At 34.7% G+C, this 11,060-nt stretch overlaps 1 protein-coding gene across 1 annotated transcript; it reads right to left on the bottom strand.

Moving 5' to 3' along the window:
- Positions 1-493: 493 nt before the first annotated feature.
- On the bottom strand, positions 494-2,384 carry LOC126661741 (uncharacterized). The gene is made up of 3 exons (XM_050355607.1): positions 1,751-2,384; positions 1,063-1,224; positions 494-1,011 (listed from the first exon to the last, which is right to left on the bottom strand). Exons 1-3 carry the CDS (start codon positions 2,382-2,384, stop codon positions 494-496), a joined length of 1,314 nt encoding a protein of 437 aa, XP_050211564.1.
- Positions 2,385-11,060: the final 8,676 nt, after the last annotated feature.

Raw genomic sequence — 11,060 nt, 5'->3', positions numbered from 1 at the left:
CTTCATCGATGACCTGGACTCGCAAGGAGGTCATTCCCAATTTTACGGGGAGGACTGCTTCTGTTCCATACGTAAGGCGAAATGGTGTTTCTCCTGTTGCCTTTCATGGTGTAGTTCGATATGCCCATATCACATGGTAAAGTTCATCAATCCATTTTCCTTTCAAATCCCCTAGTCTCGTTTTGATGCCTGAGAGGATGGTGCGATTCGTGACTTCAGTGATGCCATTGGTTTGGGGGTGTGCAACTGAAGAGAATTTCAAGAGGATTCCTAATTCGGCACAATATTCTCGAAAGCTGGCGCAGTCAAATTGTTTGCCATTGTCTGTGACTAGGGCGTGCGGAGTGCCGAACCTGTTTCATGTTAGTATGTCCTTCTAATCAGTATATGTAAGATGACAAAAGCGAAATAAGAAATACCTGCTCATGACTTCATTAGACAGCCACTTCTGAATTTTGCGACTTGTTATAGTGCTCATTGGCTGCACCTCTATCTACTTGGTGAAGTGGTCCACTGCGACTACTATGAACTTTACTTGTCCTATGGATGGGGTGAATGGTCCCAATATGTCTACTCCCCATACCATGAAAGGCCAGGGACTCATGATAGTCGATTGGTGAGCAGCTGGGGTTCTGATGAGTGACCCAAACCTCTGACACTTGTCACACTTCCTTGCCATTTCTTCTGCGTCTTTCTTCATGGTCGGCCAGTAAAAGCCTTGCAACATCGCCTTTCTATATAGGGTGACTGCGCCTTCATGTGCTCCAAAATCTCCCTCGTGGATTTCCTTGAGTACGTAGTTACCCTCTTCCAGTGATAGACATTTGGACCATTGGTGTGAGACTGATGTCTGGTATAGCACTCCTTCTATTAGGGAATATACTGAGGAAATTCGGGCCAACTTAGCTGCCTCTGCGCGTCCCTCTGGTAGTGTTCCCTCTGGTAAATACGTCACTATGGGTTGTATCCAGGGATCGAGTACTGAGACTGGCAACACTTGCTCCTCCTCCACTGAGGGCCTTACCCTTTATTCTCTCATTTGAGTTGACAGGTATAGCTGACTTTTGCTTGCTGCAGCTTTGGCTATGGCATCTGCCTTAGTGTTCTCTTCCCTAGGGATGGGAACTATTTCCCATTGGCCTCCGTTCTTTTCAATGTTTTTGAGCTTTTCTTTCGCCTTTGTCATATATTTTGCCATGTTTGAGTCGTTCGTCTGGAACTGTCCTGATGGATAAAGGACAAGAACAAGGGACAAGACTCACTACAATGGTCCTGAGTACGAACCCAGATACTGATCTATTCAGGTCCCTGACCCAGTACGCAGCTATAACCGCTGAAGATATCAAGATAACACCGAAATCCCTTAAGATCAGTGATAGAGGCGAATCTCAAAGAGATAACCGAAACCAATAGAGAAACAATCCTACTATGATACAAAGACTATAGAATGTATATATAGAGGAAGCCTAAGCCAGGTAACACATATATTCACTTCTCATCATTACTTCCACTGAGACCTCATCAGAGACTGACTTAGGCATCGGAGGGTGTTCGAGCCAACTCCGGCTCGAATCCTTCTAACCTGTTAATCTTGACTAGTAACTAGTTGGGAGTCGCTGTGAATTCTCAACTTTTATGCTTTCACTTCTGTCGCTATTTCGAGTCCTGTTAAGAGGGCCTCATATTCTGCCACATTGTTAGGATATAATAATGATTTTTGTTTAAAAAATGATCAAGAATGTATTCATACCTGCCACATTGTTGGTAGCCTTGAAACTCAGGTGGACTGCGTATTCTATGATGATCTTGTTGGGTACTAATAGGACTATGCCTACTCCTGCCCCTTGCTCACTAGATGCTCTGTCGACGAACAGGTTCCATGTCAATTCTTCGGTGACTAAGTCACATGGCTTCTCCGTCATCTCTGCCACGAAGTCAGCGAGTGCCTGAGCCTTCAAGGTTGTTCTTGGTTCATATCTAATATCATGTTCCCCCAACTGTACTGACCAGCTAACCAATCGTCCTGAGGTCTCCGGTCGATGGAGCGCTTTCTTCAACGGCTGGTTTGTGCGTACTACGACTGTGTGTCCTTGGAAATACGGCTTAAGATTTTTAGCTGTCACCACCACGGCTAGAGCAAGTTTGTCGATGGTTGGGTAGTTAAGCTCTGCCCCTTTCAGTGTTCTACTTATGTAATAGATTGGTCTTTGTTCCTCTTCTACTTCTCGTACAAGTACTGAGACAATAGTCTCTCTCCCTACTGATAGGTACAAGTATAATGTCTCTCCGACTATCGGTCTACTCAGCAGGGGTGGATTAGTTAAGAACGACTTCAGTTCTTTTAACGCAGTTTGACAATCTTCATCCCATTTGAATTTCTTCATGTTCTTGAGTTTTAAGAAAGGTAGGCATTTTTTGGCTGAGGATTAGATGAAGCATCCCAGTGCCTTGACTCTGCCATTCAATTTTTGCACATCCCTCACGCTTGGGGGGGCTTCATATCTATGACTGCTTGCCACCCATTCTGGATAAAAGACTTCTCGGATGAACCCAACTGTTTATAGTAATCGCTAAAAAGGTGAAACGTTTGGTTTTGCTTCATAACCTTTGTTAATGTTTGGCTTAAATCGCTAAAAAGGTGAAGCGTTTGGATTTCTTTCGTAATGTTTGTAAACGTCTGGCTTAAATCGCTATAAAGGTGACATGTTTAGTTTTGTTTCGTAACGTTTGTAATCGTTTGGCTTAAATTGCAAATAAGGTGAAACGTTTGGTTTTGTTTCGTAACGTTTGTAAACGTTTGTTTTACATCGCTAAAATGGGGAAACGTTTGGATTTGTTTCGTAACGTTTGTAAATGTTTGGCTTAAATTGCTAAAAAGGTGAAATGCTTGGATTTTTTTCGTAATGTTTCTAAACGTTTGGCTTAAATTGCTAAAAAGGGTAAACATTTGGATTTGATTTGTAACGTTTTTAAACGTTTGGATTAAATAGCTAAAATGGTGAAATGTTTGGATTTTTTCGTAACGTTTGTAAACGTTTGGTTTAAATTGCTAAAATGGGGAAACGTTTGGATTTGTTTTGTAGCGTTTGTAAACGTTTGGCTTAAATCGCTAAAAAGGTGAAACGTTTGGATTGGTTTGTAAACGTTTGTAAACGTTTGGCTTAAATTGCTAAAAAGGTGAAACGCTTGGATTTCTTTCGTAATGTTTCTAAACGTTTGACTTAAATTGCTAAAAAGAGGAAAGGCTTGGATTTGATTTGTAACGTTTGTAAACGTTTGGATTAAATCGCTAAAAAGGTAAAACATTTGGATTTGTTTCGTCACATTTCTAAACGTTTGGTTTTGTTTCGTAACATTTATAAACGTTTGGCTTAAATCGCTAAAAATGTGAAACGTTTTGTTTTGTAAAATTTGTATATAATTGGCTCAAATCGCTAAAAAGGTTAAACATTTGGTTTTGTTTCGTAACATTTGTAAACGTTTGGCATAAATTGCTAAAAAGGTGAAACATTTTGTTTTGTTTCGTAACGTTTGTAAATATTTTGTTTAAATCGCTAAAATGGGGAAACGTTCCGATTTGTTTCATAAGTTTGTAAATGTTTGGCTTAAATCGCTAAAACGATGAAATGTTTGGATTTTCTTCGTACCGTTTGTGAATGTTTGGCTTAAATCCCTAAAAAGGTGAAACATTTGGATTTGTATCGTAACGTTTGTAAACGGTTGGCTTCAATCGCGAAAAAGCTGAAAAATTTGGATTTGTTTCGTAACGTTTATAAACGTTATGCTTAAATCACTAAAAAGGTGAAAAGTTTTTGTTTTGTAATGTTTTAAACGTTAGGCTTAAATAGCTAAAATGGGGAAACGTTTGGATTTGTTTCGTAACGTTTGTAAACGTTTGGCTTTAATCGCTAAAAAGGTGAAACGTTTGGATTTGTTTCGTAACGTTTGTAATCTTTTGGCTTAAATCGCTAAAAAGGTGAAACGTTTGAATTTGTTTCGTAGCCTTTGTAAACGTTTGGCTTAAATCGCTAAAAAGGTGAAATGTTTGGATTTCTTTCGTACCGTTTGTAAATGTTTGGCTTAAATCGTTACAATGGGAAACGTTTGAATTTGTTTCGTAAGGTATGTAAAGGTTTGGCTTAAATCTCTAAAAAGTGAAACATTTAGATTTGTTTCGTAGCGTTTGTAAACGTTTGGCTTAAATAGCTAAAAAGGTGAAACGTTTGGTTTTGTTTTTTAACATCTATAAACGTTTGTCTTAAATCGCTAAAAACTAAATGATTAAAACGTTACGAAACAAATCCAAACGTTTACAAACTTTACAAAACAAACCCAAACGATTACAAACGTTACGAAACAAATCAAAACATTTCCACATTTTATCGATTTAAGCCAAATGTTTACAAAAATTACGAAACAAATCCAAACGTTTCCCCTTTTTTGCGATTTAAGCCAAACGTTTACAAACATTATGAAACAAATACAAACATTTCCACATTTTAGCGATTTAATCCAAATGTTTACAAACGTTACGAAACAGATCCACATATTTCACCTTATAAGCGATTTATGCCAAACATTTACAAACGCTCTGAAACAAATCCAAACGTTTCACCTTTTTAGCGATTTAAGCCAAACATTTACAAACGTTATGAAACGAATCGAAACGTTTCATCTTTTTAGCGATCTAAGCCAAACATTTACAATTGTTACGGAACGAAAAAAATATTTCACCATTTTATCGACTTAAGCCAAACAATTACAAACTTTACGAAATAAATCCAAACCTTTTTAGCGATTTAAGCCAAACGTTTACAAAATTTACGAAACAAATCTAAGAGTTTGACCCTTTTAGCAACTTATGCCGATCGTTTACAAACGTTACGAAAAAATCCAAAAGTTTCACCTTTTTAGCGATTTAAGCCAAACGTTTACAAATGTTACAAAACAAATTCAAATGTTTCCCCTTATTAGTGATTTAAGCCAAACATTTCACCTTTTAAGCAATATAAGCCAAACGTTTGTAAACGTTTGGCTTAAATCGCTAAAAATGTGAAACGTTTGGATTTGTTCCGTAACATTTGTTAACGTTTGGATTAAATTGCTAAAAAGGTGAAACGTTTTGTTTTGTTTGGTATCGTTTGTAAAAGTTCGGCTTAAATCGCTAAAAAGGTGACACGTTTGGATTTGTTCGGTAACGTTTGTAAACGTTTGGATTTGTTAACGTTTGTTAACGTTTGGATTTGTTAACGTTTGGATTGGTTCTGTAACGTTTGTAAATGTTTGGCTTAAATCGATAAAAAGGTGACACGTTTGGATTCGTTTCGTAACGTTTGTAAACGTTTGGCTTAAATTGCTAAAAATGGGAAACGTTTGGATTTGTTTCATAACATTTTAAACGTTTGGTTTAAATTGCTAAAAATGTGAAACACTTGGATTTGTTTCGTAACGTTTGAAAACGTTTGGCTTAAATTACTAAAAAGGTGAAACGCTTGAATTTGTTTCGTAACGTTTGTAAACGTTTGTCCTAAATTGCTAAAAAGGTGAAACTTTTGGATTTGTTTCAAAACCTTTGTAAACGTTCGGCTTAAATCCCTAAAAAGGTGAAACTTTTGGTTTTGTTTCGTAACCTTTGTAAACGTTCGGCTTAAATCCCTAAAAAGGTGAAAGTTTTGGTTTGTTTCATAACCTTTGTAACGTTCGGCTTAAATCGCTAAAACGGTGAAACGGTTGGATTTATTTCGTAACATTTTAAACGTTTGGATTTATTTCGTAACGTTTGTAAATGTTTGGCTTCAATTACTAAAAAGGGGAAACGTTTGGATTTGCTTCTTAACGTTTGTAAACGTTTGGCTTAAATCACTAAGAATGTGAAACGTTTGGATTTGTTTCATAACGTTTACAAACATTTGGTTTTGTTTCGTAACGTTTATAAACATTTGGCTTAAATTGCTAAAATTTACAAGCGTTTGGTTTTGTTTCGTAACGTTTGTAAACGTTTGGATTTGTTTTGTAACGTTTCAAAAGTTTGGTTTTGTTTCATAACGTTTGTTAACGTTTGGCTTAAATCGCTAAAAAGGTGAAACATTTGGATCTGTTTCGTAATGTTTGTAGACATTTGGCATAAATAGCTAAAAATGTGAAACGTTTGGATTTGTTTCGTAACGTTTGTAAACGTTTGGCTTAAATCGTTAAAAAGGTGAAATGTTTGGTTTTGTTTGGTAACATTTGTACACGTTTGGCTTAAATCCTTAAAAAGGGGAAACGTTTGGTTTTGTTTCGTTACGTTTTTAAACATTAGGATTTGTTTCGTAACGTTTTAAACATTTGGTTTTATTTTGTAAGGTTTGTAAACGTTTGGCTTATATCGTTAAAAGGTGAAACGTTTGGTTTTGTTTCATAACATTTGTAAATGTTTGGCTTAACTCGCTAATAAGGTGAAACATTTAGATTTGTTCCGTAATGTTTGTAAAAGGTTTGCTTCAATCGCGAAAAAGGTGAAACGTTTGGATTTGTTTCGTAGTGTTTGTAAACGCTTGCCTTAAATCGCTTAAAATGTGAAACGTTTGGTTTTTTCCGTAACGTTTGTAAACCAATGGCTTAAATTGATAAAAAGGTGAAACGCTTGGATTTGTTTCGTAACATTTGTAAATGTTTGTCTTAAATTGCTAAAAAGGTGAAACATTTGGATTTGTGTCCTAACCTTTATAAACGTTTGGCTTAACTGGCTAAAAAGGTGAAACGCTTGGATTTGTTTCATAACCTTTGTAAACATTTCGCATAAATTGCTAAAAAGGTGAAATGCTTAGATTTATTTCGTAACGTTTGTAAACGTTTGGCTTAAATTGCTAAAAAGGTGAAACGCTTGGATTTGTTTTGTAACGTTTGCAAACATTTGGCTTAAATTGCTAAAAAGGTAAAAGGGTTGGATTTGTTTCATAACATTTGTAAACGTTTGACTTAAATTGCTAACACGGTGAAATGCTTGGATTAATTTCGTAATGTTTGTAAACGTTTGGCCTAAATTGCTAAAAAGGTGAAACAGTTGGTTTTGTTTCATAACGTTCGTAAATGTTTGGCTTAAATCGCTAAAATTGTGAAACGTTTTGATTAGTTTCATAACCTTTGAACATGTTTGACTTAACTCGCTAAAAAGGAGAAACGTTTGAATTTGTTTCGTAAGATTTGTAAACGTTTGGCTTAAATCGCTAAAAAAATGAAACATTGGAATTTGTTTCGTAACATTTGTAAACGTTTGGCATAAGGTGAAAAGTTTGTATTTGTTTTGTAGTGTTTGTAAATTTTTGTCTTATATTGCTAAAAGGAGGAAATGTTTGGATTTGTTTCGTAATGTTTGTAAACGTTTGTCTTAAATTGCTAAAAAGGTGAAACGCTTGGATTTATTTCGTATCGTTTGTAAATGTTTGGTTTATATTGTTAAAAAGGTGAAACGCTTGGTTTTATTTCGTATAGTTTGTAAACGTTTGGCTTAAGTCGCTAAAAATATGAAACGTTTGGATTTGTTTCGTAACGTTTTAAATGTTTGGATTTGTTTCGTAATGTTTGTAAACGTTTGGATTAAATCGCTTAAACGATGAAACATTTGGATTTGTTTTGCAACGTTTATAAACGTTCGGCTTAAATCGCTGAAAAGGTGAATCGTTTGGATTATTTTTCATAACAATTGTAAGTGTTTCGCTTAAATCGCTAAAAAGGGAAACGTTTGGATTTGTTTCATAACGTTTGTAAACGTTTGGCTTCAACCGCAAAAAAGGAGAAACATTCGGATTTGCTTCGTAACGTTTGTATACGTTTGAATTAAATCACTAAAAAGGTAAAACCTTCAGATTTTTTTCGTAACGCTTGGAAACGATTGGCTTAAATTGCTAAAAAGGTGAAACGCTTTGATTTGTTTCGTAACGTTTGCAAACGTTTGGCTTAAATTGCGAAAAAGGTGAAACGCTTGGATTTGTTTCGTAACGTTCGTAAACGTTTGGCATAATTTGCAAAAAAGGTGAAACATTTATATTTGTTTCCTTACCTTTGTAAACGTTTGACATAAATCGCTAAAAAGGTGAAACGTTTGAATTAGTTTCGTAACGTTTGTAAGCGTTTGGCTTAAATCGCTAAAAAGGTAAAATGTTTAGATTTGTTTCGTAACGTTTGTAAATGTTTGGTTTAAATTGCTAAAAAGGTGAAACGCTTGGATTTGTTTCATAACCTTTGAACACGTTTGACTTAAATCGCAAAAAAGATGAAACGTTTGAATTTGTTTCATAACATTTGTAAACGTTTGGCTTAAATCGCTAAAAAGGTGAAATATTTGAATTTGTTTCGTAAAGTTTGCAAAACGTTTGGCATAAGGGGAAACATTTGTATTTGTTTCGTAACGTTTGTAAATGTTTGGTTTAAATTGCTAAAAAGGTGAAATGTTTGGATTTGTTTCGTAACGTTTGTAAACGTTTGTCTTAAATTGCTAAAAAGGTTAAACGCTTGGATTTATTTCGTATCGTTTGTAAACGTTTGGCTTATATGGCTAAAAAGGTGAAACGCTTGGTTTTATTTTGGATCGTTTGTAAACGTTTGGCTTAAGTCGCTAAAAATGGGAAACGTTTGGATTTGTTTCGTAATGTTTTAAACGTTAAGATTTGTTTCGTAACGTTTTAAACGTTTAGATTTGTTTCGTAACGTTTATAAACGTTTGGATTTGTTTCGTAACGTTTGTAAATGTTTGGCTTAAATCGCTTAAACGGTGAAAAATTTGGATTTGTTTTGTAACGTTTGTAAACATTCGGCTTAAATCGCTAAAAAGGTGAAATGTTTGCATTTTTTTTCATAACAATTGCAAGTGTTTCCCTTAAATCGCTAAAAAGGCGAAATGTTTGGAATTGTTTCATAACGTTTGTAAATGTTTGGCTTCAACCGCAAAAAAGTAGAAACATTCGGATTTGCTTCGTAATGTTTGTATAAGTTTGAATTAAATCGCTAAAAAGGTGAAACCTTTGGATTTTTTTCGTAATGTTTGGAAACGTTTGGCTTAAATTGCTAAAAAGGTGAAACGCTTTGATTTGTTTCTTAACGTTTGCAAACGTTTGGCTTAAATTGCTAAAAAGGTGAAACGCTTGGATTTGCTTCGTAACGTTTGTAAACGTTTGGCATAATTTGCAAAAAAGGTGAAACGTTTACATTTGTTTCCTTACCTTTGTAAACGTTTGACATAAATCGCTAAAAAGGTGAAATGTTTGTATTAGTTTCGTAACGTTTGTAAGCGTTTGGCTTAAACCTCTAAAAAGGTAAAATGTTTTGATTTGTTTTGTAACGTTTGTAAATGTTTGGCTTAAATTGCTAAAAATGTGAAACGCTTGGATTTGTTTCATAAACTTTGAACACGTTTGACTTAAATCGCTAAAAAGGTGAAACGTTTGAATTTGTTTCGTAACGTTTGTAAACGTTTGGCTTAAATCGCTAAAAAGGTGAAATGTTTGAATTTGTTTCGTAACGTTTGTAAACGTTTGCCATAAGGGGAAACGTTGGTATTTGTTTCGTAACATTTGTAAATGTTTGGCTTAAATTGCTAAAAATGAGAAATGTTTGGATTTGTTTCGTAACGTTTGAAAACGTTTGGCTTGAATTTCTAAAAAGGTGAAACGTTTGGATTTATTTCGTAAGATTCCGTAAGGTTTTCGTAAGATGAATAGAGAAGTGGAAAGTTCTAATAATACATCGGAAGGAGTATCAGGATAGAAAGGCAACAATGGAATTATTATAAATGAAGGAATGACGTAATGAATACATTAAGTAAAGGACAAGATGATACTTCGTTGCTATTGAACAGATAGGAGTAAACTATATCTAAGAAACCATGATATCATAAGTACAAGAGATGATATTAGTACAGAGAAAACAAGTTAATTAAGAGGCAAATAGGACCATGTTATAAGAGCTAAAGAAGCATAAGGTATATAGGACGACAAAATTTAAGACTAATCCCAAAATTTTAGAAATTACAAAAATTTGGTATAATCTAACCGTTAAGAATGTTCGGAAAACACTTCAAGAGGGAGATGAGGGACAGAATAAAGATAAGCTAAGGAACGATTACAATCAGTACTAAGATAGTATCTTAACGAGCGAAAATAAAGTCGTGAAGTTAATTGAGAGTAAGAAACTGAAGTGTAAGATAAAAGAGGAAATTGATTATACAGTAAGAAGGAATAATGATTAAGGAAGTAAACAAGTTATTAAGGATCTACTGAATCCGTTAAGGATGAAAGTTAAAGATGAAGTTAAGCGAAGGTTAGTCAGGAAGAAGGATTCTTATGAAATTTAAATGTTAAGAAACATATGAGGTTTTTATGAGGTCAACGTGAATAAGGAATTGTGATGTAAGGGAAAGACAGTTTTGACTGGAAAATCAATAAGAGACTCGAGACGAACCTCTAAAGTAGCAATTAGAGGGAAGTGACGAGGATAAGAATACAGGTAGTATCAGTAAATAAAAACAACTCTACAGGTTGCCCGATCGAAAGTAATATGAAGTGAAACGTTTAAGACAATGATAAAGGATGAAGGATCATGACAACAGAGCGATGTGAGATTCACGATAACTTAAAGAAGCTATAAAAAGAGAAGTAATACAAGAAAAGATACAACCAACACGTATTAATGGACGGCAAGGAAAGTAGAAAAACAATCATTAGATCCTAACAAGATTTATGAAAATTCGATGACAAATTTTTATGAGAGGGGAAGAATGTAATACCCCAAAATATTTAATTAGCTAATTGGACCACGTGTCCAGTCTTGATTCGCCAGAGTGGAGATATCAGTAAAAATTCCCGAAAAGATTAAGTAAACAAAATCTAGTAGGTCGGTTTTGGGAAATTAATTATGAGGAAGTTAAGGTTATATTTGAATTCTAAAGTTAGAATTGGAATATAAAGGAAAAATGTCGTGAAAAGCCAAAATAAAGTATAGGGACAAAAGTGGTAATTTAGCCACTTTGTGTCGGAAATGGAAATTTTAGATTTTTAACGAGAAAATGTTAATATCGAGCTTCG

Source organism: Mercurialis annua, linkage group LG8 (genome assembly GCF_937616625.2).
Source record: "Mercurialis annua linkage group LG8, ddMerAnnu1.2, whole genome shotgun sequence".
In the NCBI taxonomy this organism is placed as follows: Eukaryota; Viridiplantae; Streptophyta; class Magnoliopsida; order Malpighiales; family Euphorbiaceae; genus Mercurialis; species Mercurialis annua.
This window is presented reverse-complemented; position numbering and strand designations above follow the sequence as displayed.